The following is a 19,244-nucleotide window of genomic DNA, read 5'->3' as shown; positions in this document are numbered from 1 at the left end:
AAAATCCTCTTGGGTAGATGTCGGTTCAGTTGAGCATTGGAATTGCCTGCTGAGAACTATTCTCAAAACTGTATGCAAGTTTATGGCTATATATTGCCTTCAGTGTTAGAGACAGTGGGTTGTATTCAGTGTAGCATTAAAAGAATTGTTCTCTCAGCACAAGGTTTCTCCTTGTATGATGGAACAATCTTCCCCTGCGTGCTCCCTAAATCTCTTCTGAGGGTGTCCCCAACCCTCCAGTGCAGATTTGGGGACAGCACAGGGTGTAGAGAGGGTGGTGGAACCCCATTGTGCTAGTGCTAAGTCTAGTGCTAGCACTAAGAGTTACTTGAATACTACCCAGTATCGCTCTGAAAGTCAGTTCCTGGGGAACATGAGGGCTGGGCTGGGGAGATGCTATCACACTTGTGTCCTTCCCATAGGCATCTGGCTGGTCACTATGAACATGACCTTTATCTAATCCTGCAGGGAATGTCTAACTGCTTGTAACACCTACAATTTGATAATGCCAACAAAATGGAAAACTACTTTTCTTTGTAAACCTGAGCACACCATTTTTTTTACAGTATCAATCTGTTATTGGGGTTCAACTGACCCATTTAAAGTCCAACTTGGAAATAAATATTTACTTGATTTTCAAAATGATTCCAGTTTATAAAAATAGATTTCATGGGCATTGCATTCCAAAAACATAGGATAATACAAAAGCTGTTGGAGGTGCATTGGAACCCACAACGTTAACTTAGTTTTCTCATTGGGCTATCAGGAAACCTTGGAGAAAACAGAAAAGATGCACAAGTGATATATGGGCTCATAATAGAAAACAAAACCATTTAGGAGAAAAGTTTGGGCTCGGAGTCAATAATGAAAAGGGATCAAATGTATCTTAGTAGCCTAATAATGTTTTTTCCCCCAAAAGAACATCACAAATCAGTGTTTGATAGTGCAAACAATTGCTAAATCGTGGGTCAACATAAAGTGAACTTTGAGCAGAATTAACTCCCAGGGCGAAATTCATTGCTTTTTAATGTGTACACAGGAATGCATTCACACAGAGACACACACTACAAAGCCAGAACAAAATCTACTCCAAAGCTCTTGAAGTGGCATAAACACATACGTTTGTTTACATGCGCACACACAAAATATTATTTTTCCTTACCCTCTTTTGAGAAGTAGCTGGGGGGTCAAATGGCTTTTCATAATTTTACTTTCCCATTCATTTTTATGGTAAATTAAATATACATTTTTAAAATTGAAGGAGAGCAAGGTGAGATGAAATACCACAGAAAAACTGAGGAATGTGTAGAATATGAAATAGTCCAGGTTTACTTGAATAAAAACAAAAGTTTTACAAATACTTCAAACAGCTGCTAGGGTCCACAGCAATCCCTTTAGCATTTGAGGGTTAAAATACCATTTCCTATTATTTCCTAGACATCAGACATCCAGAAGAACTCTCCCTCTTGAGAAAGCCGAGAGATCCAACAAAGAAGAAAAAGAAAAAACTGGATGACCAGTATGAAGACGAGACACTTGAGCTGGAAGGACCATTAATCACCCCTGGATCAGGTGCAGCCTTCATTTTGCTTTAACGGAACAAGAGGGTGGGCTGGGGAAGGAGAGTGATTTGTAAGAGGCACTGGGGGAAGCAAGAGAAAGTTTAGAACTGAAACTGGAGCAGGTGCTAAAGGGAAAGATGCAAAGTCACACCTAATCTCTTGATGGCTGTACAGGAAATGGCATTGCAGCTGAAGTCTACAGAATCCATTGGGAAGCTGTATACTATTAGGTAATGATCGCATTTGGCATCCATTCACCCTGCTCCACAATTAAGACCAGTGGCAACGTGTCAAGTGCTCTTCTGAGTATTCTGCCTGACTCATGGAGTCACTTGGCCTCGTGCACAGATAACAGTCCATTAGGTGCCATGTTGAACTTGGGGGCAGCTCTTTGTGTTTCCTAATTCCCTCCTGTCACACATCTGATCATCTTTCTGCACTCAGTATAATGGGTGATAACTTAGCTCTGTGTCTGCAGAAGTGCTAACCTTGTTCTGCAAATAAAGAGCAGCAGTTCTCTTTTTACCCTCGAGTGGATCATGAGACGCTTAAAAGCTTTTGTTTTTATCCTTTGTATTTCTATTTGTTTAATAGCACAGTATACAGATATATTAAAAAGTAACCCTGTGTTCTTTGTCTTTTTTTCTTGCATACAAGCTGCACCGTAGCTTGTTTCTAAAGAAGAGTTCAGAGTTGGAGAGTGTACTTCTAAATATAAGTTGCACATTTGAACAAGATGGGGGCGCTTCCAGGCCTTGCAGATATTTTGAGAACATTCTGTGGTTGAACTATCCCTGTTGTACTTGATGTAGCATCTTGAGCAGGCTTGCGGTGCTGCTGCTGCTGCTAATGATGATAATAGATAATGATAACAAATAATGATAATAAGTGATGTTTGCATGTATTCCAGCCACCAAATGGAGCCCTGAGTGCTTAACATTAACATGCAAAACTGCAATAACAAAATTAAGTTTACAACATTTTTGGAAGGAGACAATTGTTATTTTTAATTTAAAAAACTATACTGTGCTTTTTAAAATGAATTTCCAAACCACATAATGTCCTAATGGGAAACCTGTAGTGGATTCTCTGTAGTGGAGCACAGAAAAGCAACATCAGAGGCTTTTCAAAGATAAGGAAGAAGTACTGATATCTGGAGGGAAAGTTCCTTCCTCCTGAAAAGCTTTAAGATGCAGTGCATCTCTGGGGGGTGTTTGATCAGACTGAGATTTTCCCTGGATGCCAGTCCATCACGTGGGTAGTAGTCTGTCATCTGAGTCCAAGAACAGGAAATGTACTGAAGCTGTTCAGGGCCTTCAATACCAACACTATTAGATTTAATATATTGCTGTATAGGATAGCTGTGTCATAGACTGTGACATTGTGTTGGTATAGTAATTGAGACTTACCAGTTCCCACCACAGTGACTGTTAGGGTCATGCATACAGCTGATATAAGCAACTCCTTCAGGAATCAATTCTTTGCATGTCTTTAGAGCCTTCTGCCCTGCCAAAAACTCACATATAATTTTAATTGTGGGCCAGTGTGTGCTGGCTTGAGGAGAAGCAGTGTCTCCATCTTTGTTGGCAGCAGGAAGTACATCAGACACTCTGAGGTGTGAAGAGTGCAGGCTGGGCCAGTCCCAAGGAACCCTGTAGAGAAATGTCTAACAGATCATTTTACTGATACAAACATGAGTGGTAACTTAATGCCCGAAACATTTTTCCTGTCTGTCTCCATTTGAAATGCCAGCCTCCTCTTCTTAAGGGGCAACTGGAGGTGTCATGTGCCTGTGAATGGCTTCATGTCAAACTTAGTCTTGCTGTTGATTGCTGCTTTACTGCAGGATTATCAAGTGAGTAAGGTTAAGCATGCTTACTAGGAAGTGAGTCACATTAAAATCAATGGGACAAACTCCTGATGTGTGTCACCAACTTCCAGTAATTCTCTCATGTCCCCAGTCTTCTGAGTGTGCATACATAATTAAAGATGCGTAATCAATAATTTATGCAAAGAATTATTAAAACAAAACAAACTTTAAATGGCAAGAGATCTGGTCCCTACATGCCAACTTTAAAACTTATGTCTTGCATAGTTTCCTGAAAGTCACTCTATTTTGAGGGAATGAGAGCAATTTGGGAGGGAAATTCCAATGCTTAGTCTATGTATTAGAAGAATAAGTTGTTAATTTTCTTTTTGAAAATTCTTTAATCTCTTCCCTCTCCTCCCTCTTTTCCTCATTGTTCTCCTGTGCATTTTTTAAGGCAAGGGATCCACCCATCTATTAAACTTGAATTCTGTTACCTGCCTTGAGTCCCTAGACTAGAGTAGGCTATCAGTGTAATTAAATCAGTTTAAATTGTTAGGACAAATATGTGCTGTCACAATTTGACCTGAGCATATGGCAAACAGAAAAAGTAACCTTGAAGGCTGTCTTCCTTATTCCGTTATTAACCCTGGAACAAACGTGTCTGGTAGTTCTGTTTGGACCCTTCTTCCTTTCTCACCCCCATATAGTGAGATTGGGGGCAGGATTCAAGTCTGTGTACTTCCTCTCTGCTCCCTTCAGTGTTAATGCCCAAGTAGGGAGATCCTGCAGTTATATGAATGAGGGGCTCTCTTCTTGGTTATTGAAACCTATTGCTGTATAGTATTTCCTGTGGGGAAGGGCTGTAGCTCTGAAGTTCCCAGGTACAATCCCCCACATCTCCAGATAGTGCTGGGGATGGCCTTTCTTGAAACCCTGGGGAGCCACTGCCTCTCAGTGTAGAGTCTACCTGGAGATGCTAGGGACTGAACTTTGGGTTTCTTGCACGCAGAGCAGATGGTGTACCAGTGAACTGTAGCACTTCCTGTGAGTTACAGTCCTGGGTAATCACTTCATCTGTGATCTCTGTCATAGCTGTTTCAGTTCCAACCTCTTCCCCCCCCCCCCCCCCGGCCACCCCAAATCAGATTTTTATACCATCCCTCAATAGTTCTGGGCAGCTGACAGAGGATTAGATAGGGGGAAATACAATAAAACAGCTTGGTCTGAAGGCAGAGTATGCAGCCAGTTGTCAAAACTAAGCAGGTCTGGGCCTAGTCAGTTTCTGGGTGGAAGCCTGGTAATGTGATGGCTAATGTAATCCAGTGTAAGTGGGTTTTTTTTTTTAAGTATTAGGCAAAGTCATGGAAGAAGCAAGCCACATGAGGAAAATATGCTTGAGGCCTTCGCTGCTGCATTAATATTTTCAAAGCCAATTCTCACAGCAGCCTCGTAAGGTCCTCCACCTGCAGACAAGGGATTAGATGCTGTCTGTAGGCTATACTGAGCTAGTTGGGCCGTTGGTATGACTTGGTATAAGGCAGATTCCTGTATTCAGGATCCAGGGTCAACAGATCTCACATTCATTCAGATAAATGCAGTATCTCCCAGTTCAAGTGATCGCTTCTACATGGCAGTGAGCAGGGTGGGTTGGGGGGCAGTGGAGGAATTGAGCAAACCCTAGGCCTGCCCCCACTCCTGCTACACAGAGGAGATTATTAATTTACTGCTAATTATATATACCCCAGGACATTCCGTAAGATGCAGTTCCTTTGGGGGCTGTGCATGGTGAACTACTTTTTAAAACCTGACTCGTGCCACATAATTTTGGTACAACGCCATGACATTTCATGAAGCTGCCCCACTATAGACATTAGTACATTCCATCCCAAGTACGTTATAGAGAGTCTTAGAATCAAACTCTTTAAGAAACATTAAAGGTTTGGCAGAGAAGGATAATGAATGGTTTGCTACAACTTACATCTGCAATGCTCCCTTCTTGCATGCCTTGTTTAGGATTCGATATATATACACTCTCATGTTCACACACAGTTCATTTAAAGGTGGTCATTTGGCTTCTTGCACTAAGCAATGAGCCTTGCTAGTCAGTTCCAAAGAGCATTCTTGGCCTTTGTCTGCTGGAGTGAAAATACATTCTTGCCAATTGCACATCTTCCCTCTGCCCACTGCCACCCAGTTTAAGGCCATGAACTTTTAACCTACCCTAACTTCATTAAAAGGAATGGTTGATCTGGGTTTAAATCCCACACAGCCCCAATTTCTGATGTGTCATGGTTGGTGACAGATGGGGAGCTGTTTGTTCATCACTGACTAGCAAATATATTGTGACGTAAAGGGCAGTGCGTATTATTTGCATATTGGCTTTACATGCAGTTTACTGAATTGTAGAACTGTCATGGTTCAGTTGCTAGAGACTCTTCACTTTCTTTTAGGATAGAGACGTTGTGTAGAAGATAGCCCTCTGCTGTGCGTGTGCAAAATGGGCCAGTACTTGGAGTGGGGTGGGAGAAATCTTGATCATGCAAAGACTTAATTATTTTAAAAGTTGAATAATAATTGCAGCTATGGGAACTAGATAACGTTGACTAAATCAACATTAATTTTGGACTCTGTGACCATGTCTCTGCAGACCACACAAGAATTCTGGAGAATGCTGACCTTCCCTGCTTTAAAATGCACAGATCCTGTTGTGTGCTATGTGTTCCTGGTTCTGTTGGGCTAGCGCCTTGGATTCTGTACCTCCTTAACAATAACATGCAGAATTTTATAAGTGCAAAGATAGGCAGTTGGTCAAGACTTCTCAACACATCTGCAATCCTTGCAAGGATCCAGCTATCTAAGGGCTACACATTGGTTCCTCCTCATCCCGCTTCACCTCAGCATGCCTGTTTTGTTTTGTTTTATCACAGTGTTTCAAAGGTCAGATTAGGTGTTGTAAGAAGGCAGCAGTCTGCAGCAGGGCTGTGGAGTTGGAGTCAGAGTCGGGAGCAATTTTGGGAGGAGTCGGAGTCGGTAGAAATGTACAGACTCCAACTTCCAAATAAATTTTGATTGACAAGAAGCAAGTTTGGGTGGAGTTGGAGTCGGACAGTAAGAAAATGGAGTCGAAGGTTTGGCGTACTGACTCCACAGCCCTGGTCTGCAGTCCTGCTTAGTAATCAGCCTTGGCATTCCTCCACAAAACTTAGAATTGTAAATAAATCAGTTAGTTGCTTTGCAAAGAGTGCATTTGCCTTTCTAGTCAAAACAGGAGAGGCAAATGAGATTTTTTGAAAATCAAAAACAATTGTTGCGGAAAGTGTATGTGTGCGTATTAAAGGATGTGGTACTTGGCAGAGTTTCATGACAAGCACAATTTGAGTTCAGCATTAGATCTGCTATGCAAAGTGCCATTGAGGGCTAGACTAGATGTTACACAGAAGACAAATGAAAACAAGTATCCCAGTGTTGATAAATGAAAAGCGTTGTGCGAGGCCACGGTCAGAAGTGGAAGAATCATAGGAGAGGAGTGAGGGTACTTAGCCAGAGGAGAAAATATGTTTTTCTGTCCAAAATTACATGCGTGTAACCATTTGCTTTTCCGCTCAGAAGAGAAAAGATATGAGTAACTATAACGCTTCTCCTGTTGATGAAAAAAGAAATTTGGGGTGTGGGGAAGGGCTTTCGAGTGAGAAAAGCAGCAGGAGGGAGGAAGGGTTTGGCAGTGTGTTGCTCTCTACTTTCCCCATTTCCTGATTGCAGCCTCTCATGGCTGCTTTTAATTTAAAAGAGGGAGGAAAAACCACTGGGAGATCATAACATACCACCCCAGTGCAACTTCTAGCTTTGCTCTAAGAGAAAAAATGATGGCTCTTCCCTGCTTCCACAGTTGATGTGAGATTATGGGTCCTTGTAGTTATTTCTACATGCACATCAAATGATTTTCTCTCCCTGTGGGTCCAGACAAATCTGCAGAAGAGCAAATCTCCCCTCACGCTGGTGGTCTAATGAGCAATTCTAAATTGACTGCTGATGTTTGGGCTGAGGATGCCCTTGTCAGTAAGGGCCCATAGGCAGAAAACAAGAGTCTAAGAATTGTGGCTGCCATTATTCCATTGCAAAGCAGAACTCAGAAGGACAAGGGAGGGTGATTTGCAAGGGAAAGGCAACTGATAAAATTAATTAAATCGAATTTAATCTTGGACTCTGACCATGTCTCTGCAGACCACACAAGAATTCTGGAGAATGTGCAGTTGCAGCAGGAGGGATAACTGTCCCCCTCCTTGTTTGCTCTCCCCCTGCACATTCTCCCTACCCCTTCTGTGCAGTCAAGTGGCAGCCAAGATTCCTTTGCTCATGATTACTCAAAGTGCAGATCAGTCCTCTGTTATGGAACGCTGTTCATTCTACAGGTCACCAGCTAATTCTCCAAAAGGTTAGTTGAGGACACAAAAACCCCAGTATTTGAGACACAGTAGCAACAAGGGCGAGGTGCTAATGGTTTAAGGATATAGGGCAGTATTCAGCTAAATTCTTGCACTAGCGCTAGAGTTAGCACTAGCGTACCAGGGATTCCCCGTCTCATCCCCCCCGTGTGCCCTTCACCATCCCCAAATCTGCTCTGGAGGGTCAAGGAAACTAGAACAGATTTAGGGAGTGCCTTTTTGGGGGGGAGAGGGAAATCATTCTACTGATACAACAATTGTGGTACCGCTATGTTAAATGCCATGCATTGTTTTAGAAGCTACTGTTGCCCAACTGAGCAAAAGAAAAGGAATACAGAAGAACCTGTATCAGTCTCAAGTAGCGTATAATTGCATTTGCTCTCATTTGTCTTGCATCCATGCTGTTGAAAGGCTTCTTTCCCAAAGATCTTTCTGTTTTATTTTTACTTTTACCCTGTAAGGTGTCTTGTACACTCATAGCATTTTGTAAAGATAATATTTTGTCATGGAGAACTGCCCATGTATTCCAAGTAGAAACAATTTTTAAAAAAAATGAGGATGGGAAGTAATGGAGTATATGGGATATGGATTTTTGTGCGTAAACAATTCATTTGGGGCCACAAGCCATTAGGTGTACTGCTTCTTTACAGCCTCCATTGAAATAAATCCCGATTTTAATAATCACAGTTGCACAGTGGATTGATTCCAGGGTGAGCTGCAAGATGGTTTATTTATTTCATTTGTATACCTCCCCATAGCCAAAGCTCTCTGTTTTGCAGAGGCAGTTGGCTTCCTTAGAATTCCAGCATGCCTTATGTGGATTCCAGGGGTTGTCATCCTTCAGGTTCCATTGCTGTCAAACACCTCTTCTGCTACAGGCATATGCCTGGGTTCTGCATAAAATTCAAATGTTGCAGGAGAAAACCACACATTAAAAAAAACCACAACCTTTTATAGGTGCAATTAAACAACCTGTTTACAAATATGAAAAGCTAGTGCACACAGCTTTCATCTACGATGTTCAGTCAGGCTTATCAGATTTACTTTGTGTAGGTTTTTTTCTATAATCCCAAAGCACAGGTACAGTTGTGCCCCATTCATACGGCAGGTTAGGTTGCAGACTCCTGCCGAAAAGCGGATCAGCTGTAGCGCAGGGGTCTGGAACCTAACCCGCTGATCACACCAGAGGAGGACAAGACCAGATCTTCCCCTCCTTGGGCACGATCAGCTCGAGCGGGAGTCTGATCGTGCCGGCACGATTAGCTCGAGCACGGGAGTCTGATCGTGCCAGAAGAGGAGAAGATCAGCTATAGCATGCTACAGCTGATCTTCCCTTCCTCTGGCGCGATCAACTGGAGTGCGGGGAGCTCCAGTCCCCTCTCCAGCTGATCACCCCGCTGCAACTGTATTAGCAGAATGCCGAGAAGTAGGGCCCTACTGTACAAAAGACAAAAGTTAGAATGAAAGAGTAGGCAGCCTCTGAGCACATTTTGAGCCCAGGAATTTGCTTTCAGTAGCCAAAATGAACTGAGCTGAAATCCCTTTCACACAATGCAGCTAGGCAAAAGCACTCAAGGAGAGTGTCAGGTAGTGTCAATGGGGAGAAGGGTCTTGGGAGAGTCCCAAGGGCCAAGTAGAGAGGCTTGGAGGGGCACATTTGGCCCAGGGGCCTGAGGTTCCCCACCTCCGATCATAGAATAGTAGAGTCTGATCATCACTTTCTTCTTTGAACAAGCCTTTTAAGTTGTTTTGTATCAGTGTATTTTAAGGTCTGTTTTTATGATGTTTTGAAGTGTTTTTAGTGCTTTTGTTTGCCACCCTGGGCTCCTGCTGGAAGGAAGGGTGGGGTATCAATCAAATAATAAATAAATAAATCAAGTCCAACCCCCTGCTCGATGCAGGAATCCAACTTAAAGCATACCTGGCAGGTAGCTGTCCAGCTGCCTCTTGAATGCCTCCAGTGCTGGAGAGTCCACTGTGTATAGCCTGAGCAAGTCCCATCCACAGCTTGTATTCTTGTCTGTAGAATGAAAATTAGTTCACAGTGTTGTTAGATAAGGATTGTAAGCTATTTTTCCTATTAGGAGAGCTACAGAAACGCATAAGAGAGATATACTTCAGAGGAAACATCAGTGCAGGTTTGAAGAAGCTTTGGCCCTCCAGCTGTTGCTGAACTACAGCTCCCATCAGCCACAGCAAGCATGCCTAATGGCCAGGGGTGATGAGAGTTATAGTTCAGCAACATCTGGAGGGCCAAATGTTCCCCACAACTGCACTAGTGTGTTTTCCTTTGGTAGTTAAATTCAGTTTTAGCTGATTGTTGCTTCTGAAATCCACCCCAGCCGCTGCTTATTTATTCTACTGGTTAAACCATAAGTGAGTCCTCAGCCACCATGGCTTTTGTATTACGCATTTTTAGAGGGTACTTTCAGACTGCCGAGGACAGCCTAACTTGAGATTAATCCAGAGGTTACTTTGCAGATTGTAGGTGTTTACAGAAATGGTATGTTACAAGGCCACTAGGTGTTGCGCCTGAATAGGGGCATCTGCTGAATGAAAATTTCCTTCTGCTGCTTCTACCCAATTGCTGTCTTAAGTGGTCAGTGCATGTAGTGCAAAATTGGCCCCTTGTTGGGCCAATCTTGACTTGTGAGTGTATAGTACAAGTTCCTTAAAAATAATAGAATAAAGAAGCAAAGTTGCTAAGTTGTCTGAAGCTCATATGAGCACCCAAAGGTTAAATGGATTTAAATTGATCGGAGCAATGGCATCATCATATTAATGGTACACATAGGAAGCCAGCTATCTAAATAAGACCCTGGATTCTCTACTACAAACAGAGTCATTTTCTTTATTTAAAGAAGGTTTAGTGTTGGTATAAGTCTCTTCAGGCAAGATGGAGGAGAGGACAGCATACGGCTTTCCAGACTGACCTTTTCTAGCTGCATTGAAACTTGCAGTGCTATCTACCTCTTGAGGGTCTCAAGAGGTAAAATTCCTCATCCTTGCCTTGTGGATGACATATCCAGCGCTCTAGGTCCTAATCTACCTTCTGCCTACCCCTGTGTCAAGAAGCATACTGTCTCATTGGTCTCCCTAATAGTAGAAAGTTGGCTCTGTGGAAAAAGGAGGCTTAAACCAGGCTGTTAGATTTAAAATTAAAACACAGTCATAGTGACATTCAACTATTCTAAGACTCTCAAGAATGAGATTTGCAACACATGCATAACAAGAGGTTATGGAAGCTCACCACAAAGAGGTTGTGCAGCTTAGACTCTTATGAACTATTTTAAGAAGGGTTGGTTTTGAGGCTGGGGAGCCACACGTGGTGCTGAAATCCAGGCAGCTTGCTTGTTTCTGGAAGTTCAGCCAAGAAAGGGAAAACTTTTTACTGCCTTCTCAGGGCTGCTCCAGATGTTCATTTCTGGAGTGATACAGTCCTCATTCGGTGACTTTATCATCTTGCTTTCACATGGAGAGTTTTTGTGTAATGTGCGCTTTCATGTGAGAAAAGTAAAATTTTAATCTGTTAGGAATTATGCTAGTTTTTCTTCTAATGTGATAACTTGTGGTTGTATATTATGTGGGAATTGTCTGACAAATGGCTCCCAGTACAAAACTGTTGCCATATGAGGAGTTAACATCATTAGAAATAAGCATCTGATATATCTGACATAGAAGCGTTCTTACTCTTTCCTTCTCCCCCCCCCCCCAAAAAAAAGATACAGTGTCTTTTTCTTTGGTATTTTTAAGGAACAATGTTCAGGGCAATATTCTTACCCATTTGCTCCTTGAAAAAGGAAAAAGGAAACCTATTCTGACCTTCTAGTGTTCTGGATAATGTTTGCAAGAGCACTGAGATAATTGCCAAGCAAGGGAAGCAATGAATGGCCTATTTCATTTCCTCCCATTGCGTGTACAGGCAAAAGATGACGAAGCAGGATTTTTGTGTTTCCTCTCCTGTCATTTAGAGGCAATATTGCTCCCATTGACCATTTTCCTGGATGGCTGGGTGGAAACTGACTTCCTTGATCTGACAAGAGCTTGTTGGGTACACACTTTTTCCTGGTCAGAATAGGCACTCGGCACTGGACATTAGCAAAATTATTACATCAACAGGTGTGTGTTACTGGTTTTTAGATTTTTGCTCATTACATTGTCACCATGATACATTACCACCATAGACTTGTTGGCTGTAAGGCGTGATTATACTCTGTTTTATCTGCAGTGCAATGTACAGTTCAGACCTCTTCGCTTCATATTCCAGATATATTATTATGATGTACCATGTGAACGGCTTGAGCACATGCGGTGTGTACTTGCTTGCTTGCTTCGATGTCTTACCTCTCTTTGCCTGGTTTTCACCCCTGCTACTCTTATTTCTGCTTCTTTCTTTTCTCCATCTTATCTTCTGACTTTCTTTCTTTCCTTCTCTGTAGGCTCTGATGTTCTTTACATCGGCCCAGTGAAAGGTGAGCCCCATGTGGGTAGGACTTCATCTCCTGTGACTTTCTTTTGGCTGCTTTCCTGTTTTCCTACCTCTGTAATCTACACGAGTCTGGAAATCCTTATGCAGCAGACCATTCTTAGTTACATTTTGCTCCTACAAGAGACCTAGCCATTGCAAAGTATGGGAATAAAGTTCCGGGACTACTTTTCTCACTGGGCAAATATTTAGGATTATTAAGGCTGTTTGCATTATGCTTTGATCTTATTGTGATATGCTTTGAATTTAACTGTGTTGCTGGAAAAGCAGGACGCCAATATTAAATCAAAATACAGTTTTGATTTGGACTGTTGTATCCAAAACAAGGAGCTAGAAGCATCAATTTACTTGCGATCCTTCAAACAGTGTATGTGCTATAATAATGTGATGTGCAATAATAATGTGAAGTACGGTTTCACAGATCATGCCTGCAAATGTATGAACCCCAGCAAGCATCTGGAGATGCAAGTGCTTCCTTTATGTTATATGCTGGAAATGGGAGCTAAATATGCTTGTCATTTGCATCCCTGCTCCTTGCAACGTTGGAATCTGCTCTTGCTTTTGCAGTTTTCCTTTAAATATGTTGAAGTTTTTGTGTGTGGCTTTTTAATTTCACATTGATATTGAGATGTATTTTGTGTTCAGTGGATCAAAATGCTAACTTCTATTCTAACGTTTAGTCTAACTCTGTTCTCTCAAATTAGGAAGCATTTATTCAAGCCCAGGACTTTATAGCAAAACCATGACACCAACTTACGATTCTCATGATGGGAGCCCTTTGTCGCCAACTTCAGCTTGGTTTGGAGATAGTGCTTTGTCAGAAGGGAATCCAGGTATACTTGCAGTCAGCCAGCCAATCACCTCCCCAGAAATCTTAGCCAAAATGTATAAACCACAGTCCCTTCTGGATAAGGCCAAGATCAACCAGGGGTAGGTTTTAAAAGCTTATAATTAGCATCTTGAGTTTATTGTTATTTATTTGTCATGACTAAGCCAGCACTTTCTTTGTGTGTTGGCAGGTGGGTGGATTCTTCAAGGTCCCTTATGGAGCAAGATGTGAAAGAGAACGAAGCCCTACTTCTCCGGTTTAAGTACTACAGCTTCTTTGATTTGAATCCTAAGGTATGCAGTTATGTCTGTTACTGCAGGATTTTCAGTGTGTGTGTGTGTGTGTGTGTGTGTGTGTGTGTGTGTGAGAGAGAGAGAGAGAGAGAGAGAGAGGGGGGGGGAGGGGGGAGGGGGGGAGGGGGGGGGCATTACCGATATACCATAGTGAGGATGGTTAGCTGGAATAGTTGATGTGCTCTAGGCCCAGTAATAGTGCAAAGGCCTGGATGCGCTGTGCTGTGTGTCTGGTTGGAAACTGAACCTGTACCATTACCAGGATTGTGCTTCACTTCCCAGAGAGGAGACTCTGATCCTACATATGGATGTAATTAAGCTAGCTGAATAACTTTGTATGTGTCGTGTGAAAACTAAACGCTTATTTTTCTGATGTCTAGAATAGCAAATCATTTTTAATCCTTTCAGGCATAAGTTGAGGTGACAGAAGGCAAGGAGAGAAAAAAGTAGAATTATGGTGAATTAGAGAAACAAGAATCTGTAGCTTTGGGGAGAACCTGTTGGGAAAGGGATTATCTACTGGATTCCCCTTCCTTCCAGGGCTGGAAAGTGGAACAATGGCTATCTGGTGGGCAACCCAGCCTGGACTTCTACAGAACTATTTCGTCATGAATGAATGCTCTATGGAGCCTCCTGATGTAAGGCATGGTGTGTGTGTCCACACATTCAGCACTTTTGAGTCAAGAGAGCTGGTCACCCAAGGTTCACATGAAGTGACTGGATCAGATTAGCAGCCATGACTGGGAGCTCCTACTATACGAAATTTTATTTTATTTTATTTATTAGATTTATATCTTCCCCTTCCTCCCAGTAGGAGCCAGAATGGCAAACAAAAGCACTAAAAACACTCTAAAACATCATAAAAACAGATTTTAAAATATATTACAACAAAACATATTAAAACAAAACATCTTTAAAAATATCATTTTAAAAAAGCTTTAAAAACATCTTGAAAAGCAAATTCCAACACAGACGCAGACTGGGATAGGGTCTCTACTTAAAAGGCTTGTTGAAAGAGGAAAGTCTCCTGTAGGCGCTGAAAAGATAACAGAGATGGTGCCTGTCTAATATTTAAAGAGAGGGAATTCCAAAGGGTAGGTGCCACCACTGTAAACGTCCACTTCCTATGTTGTGTGGAACGGACCTCCTGATAAGATGGTATCTGCAGGAGGCCTTCACCTGCAGAACGTAGTGATCGACTGGGCATATAAGGGATAAGATGATCTTTCAGGTATCCTGGACCCAAGTTGTATAGGGCTTTGTACACCAAAACCAGAACCTTGAATTTGGCCCAGTAGCTAATAGGCAGCCAGTGCAGTTCTTTCAGCAGCAGGGTGACATGTTGGTGATACCCTGCCCCAGTGAGCAGTTGCACCATCGCATGGATCCATACCAATCGGGTTTCAGGACTGGTCACGAAACTGAAACAGCCTTGGTTGCTCTGGTAGATGATTTGAGGAGGGAATTAGATAGGGGAGAATTCACCTTTCTTGTCCTCCTCGATCTCTCAGCGGCTTTTGATACTGTCGACCACGGTATCCTTTTACATCGCCTGGAGGGATTGGGAATTGGAGACACTGTATTACAGTGGTTCCGTTCCTTTCTCTCCGATAGGTACCAACAAGTAGCATTGGGGGAGGAGGTTTCAGACCCTTGGCCTCTCAATTGTGGTGTGCCACAGGGCTCTATCCTCTCTCCCATGCTATTTAACATTTATATGAAGCCGCTAGGGACAATCATCAGGAGATTTGGGCTGCAGTGTCACCAATATGCAGATGACACTCAGCTCTATCTTTCGTTTAAATCTTCACCAGAGTTGGCTGTGGAGACCTTGTCCAAGTGCCTGGAATCCGTGAGTGGATGGATGGGAAGGAACAAGCTGAAGCTGAATCCCGATAAGACCGAGGTGCTACTTGTGGGGGACAAAAGAAGGTTGGGAGATGTTGACCTGAAGTTCAATGGGGTGAGTTTACCCCTGAAGGACCAGGTCCGCAGTCTTGGGGTTGTACTTGACTCCAGGCTGTCCATGGAGGCTCAGATTTCGGCGGTGAGCCGGGCAGCCTGGTATCAACTACACCTCATACGAAGGCTGCAACCCTACCTTCCTGCTCATCAGCTCCTCCTGGTAGTACACGCCCTGGTCACCTCTCGTTTGGACTACTGTAATGCGCTCTACGTGGGGTTACCCTTGAAAACGGTCCGGAAATTACAACTTATACAAAATGCGGCGGCTCGACTACTTACGAATAGTCGCCGCCGAGATCACATCACACCAGTGTTGTTCGATCTACACTGGCTTCCAGTTGTTTTCCGAGCCCAATTCAAGGTGTTGGTATTGACCTTTAAATCCCTACACGGTTTCGGCCCAGTTTATCTCACGGAGCGCCTTCAACGCCACCAATTATGCCGCCCGACAAGATCGGCCACACAGGGCCTTCTCTCAATCCCGCCAACAAAAACAGCCAGATTGGCGGGTACAAGAGAGGGCATTCTCAGTGGCGGCCCCCACTCTTTGGAACTCCCTCCCACAAGATCTCCGGCACGCCTCTTTCCTAAATGTATTCCGTAAAGCCTTAAAGACCTGGCTCTTTCAACAGGCCTTTGGGATCTCCGGGGAGGGTTAATTACTGTGACTGAAATGCCTCCTACCCTGTTTTAATATTGTTGCTGCTGTATTGTCCTCATACTGTTTTTTATTGTATTATTGTATTTTATCTCATTGTGTTTTAACTGTTTTGTACGTCGCCTAGAGTGGCCTTTGGCCAGATAGGCGACACAGAAATTAAATTTATTATGATTATTATTATTATTTTGCACCAGCTGCAGCTTCCAGACCAACCTCAAGGGCAGCCCCACATCGAGTGCGTTATAGTAACCAAACCTGAAGGTTACCACTGCATGGACAACAGTGGTCGGGCTGTCCCAGTCTAGAAACAGCCACAGCCGAAGCTGGTAAAAGGCAGTCCTAACTACTGAGGTCACCTGGGCTGGCCTCTAACCAGAAAGATGGATCCCAGACTATAAACCTGCTCTTTCAGAGGGAGTATGACCCCATGCAAAGCAGGCAACTGACCAATTATCTGAACTCGGGACCCACCAGTCTTGCAAGGATTCAGATGCAGTTTACTGGCCCGTATGCAATCTATCTCCAGTTCCAGGCACTAGCCCAGGGCTTGCACAGCCTCTCCCGATTCAGATATTACAGAGAAATAGAGCTCTTCTGTGAAGATACTTCATCCTATTTATGTCTGGAAGCACCACTAGATAGGCAGTGTTGATAAAACAAAGACACAAGGCTTAATTGTGTATGAGGCTAGGAAATGTAAGATTGGAAAAATAGTTTGAACAAATTTAGGCTGGCAGTTTATTTGCAGAGTCTTCCTTTTACAGCAATGATGACAACTGATAATTGGGGTTTGTAGATATAGTTGCTCCCAAGCAGGCAGGAACCTTTCGTTTGCCACGTGGTTTAGGGAAAGGGGTATGCTGGAGCACTGACTCTGCCTGGCAAGTGAACAAGCTAAGGCATTTCATATTGATACTGGATTTGATCAGCAAGGAGAAAATAAGGCTTTTAAAAGGTTTGATGATGATTTGGCAAGATTCATTTCTCGATTACAAAAAGCTATGTGCCTTCCTTAAGCAGGATTCTGTACAAATGATATGGTTATGTCCCCATAGTACGATGCTATCAGAATCAACCAGCTCTATGAACAGTCAAAATGGGCTATTCTTTTGGAAGAAATAGAGTGCACAGAGGAAGAAATGATGATGTTTGCAGCATTGCAGGTGAGTGGAGAGGCTTCAGATCCAAATCTCTGAACTGTTACGTTTTGCCATCTCACCGTATCTTGGGTCGATAGAAAGTGCTGGTGGCTTTGATGTACTGACCAAGTTTCGTTCGTTGCCCACCCCGTATTCCTTCAAGAGCTGGAACGTTTTGTACAAACAAATCGTGGCTCGTTTCCCTTTCTGCAGGACTTACTTGAACCTTTTTAGGTAATTTCAAAATAGACTTTCCTCCTTGCTATGTCTCATGCAAAGGAATTTGGATTTGGATTCTTTTTCACAAACATGTTTGTATCCAACTTTACTTTTTGTTGGCTTTTAAACAAATGACAAGTACATTAGGTTACTGAACCACAAGGTTCTGGCTCTGAGCCTTTCAAGCAGCTGGTGATAATCCCTGGGTTTCCCAAAAATATATTTCTTCCTCTGCTTCTCTAGAGCAGAATGCAGTGTGCAATCTTTGGCATGCAAAATAAGGCACATATAAATGCTCACTGAAGTCCCCTTCATGCATTTCTCCCTTGAAGGGGGCATCACACAATTACCATTGTCCCAGATCTGTCCCTCATACCAGATACGTTGCCTGGCCCTTCCTATAGATGCCCATGCATTAGTCTTGGTTCTCTGCACATAGGAAAACTACATGCAAGTAGTAGTTTATGTATAGATTTCCATATGGTCAGGACACCAGATTGCAATGGTCTTGCAATCACAAGGAAGCCTGTGAGAGAAAACTGTTTGCACATAAGCTTCTTCCCTGCAATCAGCCACGTTCCATTAGTGTTTCTTGGGGGGGGGGAGAAGCAAGGGGGTTTCAAAGTAGTTTGCTTATGATCTTGGCCCAAAATCTGTAACTTTGCTTTCTCTTCCCCATTTTAAGGGAAGGCTCATCTCGGACATTGAGAACTCTTCCTCTATAAATGCATATGCATTTGGACAGGTGGAGAAAGGAAAATATCTGATTAAGGTCTCACCCCTGAACTTGTTGCATTGGTTGCTCCCTCTTGTTTCAGAAGTCAGTGCTGAACTGTCAGCAGAAGCTATCAGTCAGAAAGGGGAGGGCAGCAAGCCACTTCAGGATCCCTCTTGACAGAATGCCTGTTTATAGTGGCAAAGTTGCAGTAGAGTTGCAAGACTCCGCTGAAGGAATACCCGGCCTTCCTTCCTTCCAGGGCAATTCCAGCATGTGTTTGATAACAACACTCCCATATATTAGGGCTACTGACAGTGGGAGAAGGAAAAACTGGGTGTTGTCAAGTTTTTCCTTCTGCAAATGTTACTGGTGAATAGTCTTAACTTGTATGATGGTGCAGTCTCCTATGTTTTTACCAAGTGAAAGTATCATCCATCATGAAATGACGTCTTCTGTTGAGGATGCTGTTCTCTCTCTTATCCAGTGCACTTGCTATAGAGCTGAAAAGGGAGAACAGGACACCACGTCCTGAATCTGGAGTATAGAATTATGCTCGCAGAAATTAAATTCACAATTAGAATCAGCATGTCAGGCAAGAAAAATTTGCACACATGTACTGCATAGTCTTCCCGGAAATTACATATTTCTTCCCGGAAATTACAGGCCAGTTAGCTTAACTTCTGTCCCTGGAAAACTGGTAGAAAGTATTATTAAAGCTAGATTAACTAAGCACATAGAAGAACAAGCCTTGCTGAAGCAGAGCCAGCATGGCTTCTGCAAGGGAAAGTCCTGTCTCAGTAACCTATTAGAATTCTTTGAGAGTGTCAACAAGCATATAGGTAGAGGTGATCCAGTGGACATAGTGTACTTAGACTTTCAAAAAGCGTTTGACAAGGTACCTCACCAAAGGCTTCTGAGGAAGCTTAGCAGTCATGGAATAAGAGGAGAGGTCCTCTTGTGGATAAGAAATTGGTTAAGAAGCAGAAAGCAGAGAGTAGGAATAAACGGACAGTTCTCCCAATGGAGGGCTGTAGAAAGTGGAGTCCCTCAAGGATCGGTATTGGGACCTGTACTTTTCAACTTCTTCATTAATGACCTAGAATTAGGAGTGAGCAGTGAA

At 42.9% G+C, this 19,244-nt stretch overlaps 1 protein-coding gene across 4 annotated transcripts in view; it reads left to right on the top strand.

The window, feature by feature from the left end:
- Positions 1 to 19,244, top strand: part of FERMT2 (FERM domain containing kindlin 2) — a 121,929-nt gene that overhangs the window by 68,706 nt on the left and 33,979 nt on the right. For 2 of the 4 annotated variants that reach the window (XM_061612548.1, XM_061612549.1), the window contains exons 4-8: positions 1,438 to 1,572; positions 12,254 to 12,286; positions 13,005 to 13,230; positions 13,320 to 13,422; positions 17,104 to 17,211. In XM_061612548.1, coding sequence (XP_061468532.1) covers positions 1,438 to 1,572; positions 12,254 to 12,286; positions 13,005 to 13,230; positions 13,320 to 13,422; positions 17,104 to 17,211 — 605 coding nt within the window. The remainder of the gene's footprint in view (positions 1 to 1,437; positions 1,573 to 12,253; positions 12,287 to 13,004; positions 13,231 to 13,319; positions 13,423 to 17,103; positions 17,212 to 19,244) is intronic. The other 2 variants (XM_061612550.1, XM_061612551.1) reach the window with 1 other exon arrangement.

This window comes from Rhineura floridana, chromosome 2 (assembly GCF_030035675.1).
Source record: "Rhineura floridana isolate rRhiFlo1 chromosome 2, rRhiFlo1.hap2, whole genome shotgun sequence".
Taxonomy (NCBI): Eukaryota; Metazoa; Chordata; class Lepidosauria; order Squamata; family Rhineuridae; genus Rhineura; species Rhineura floridana.
This window is presented reverse-complemented; position numbering and strand designations above follow the sequence as displayed.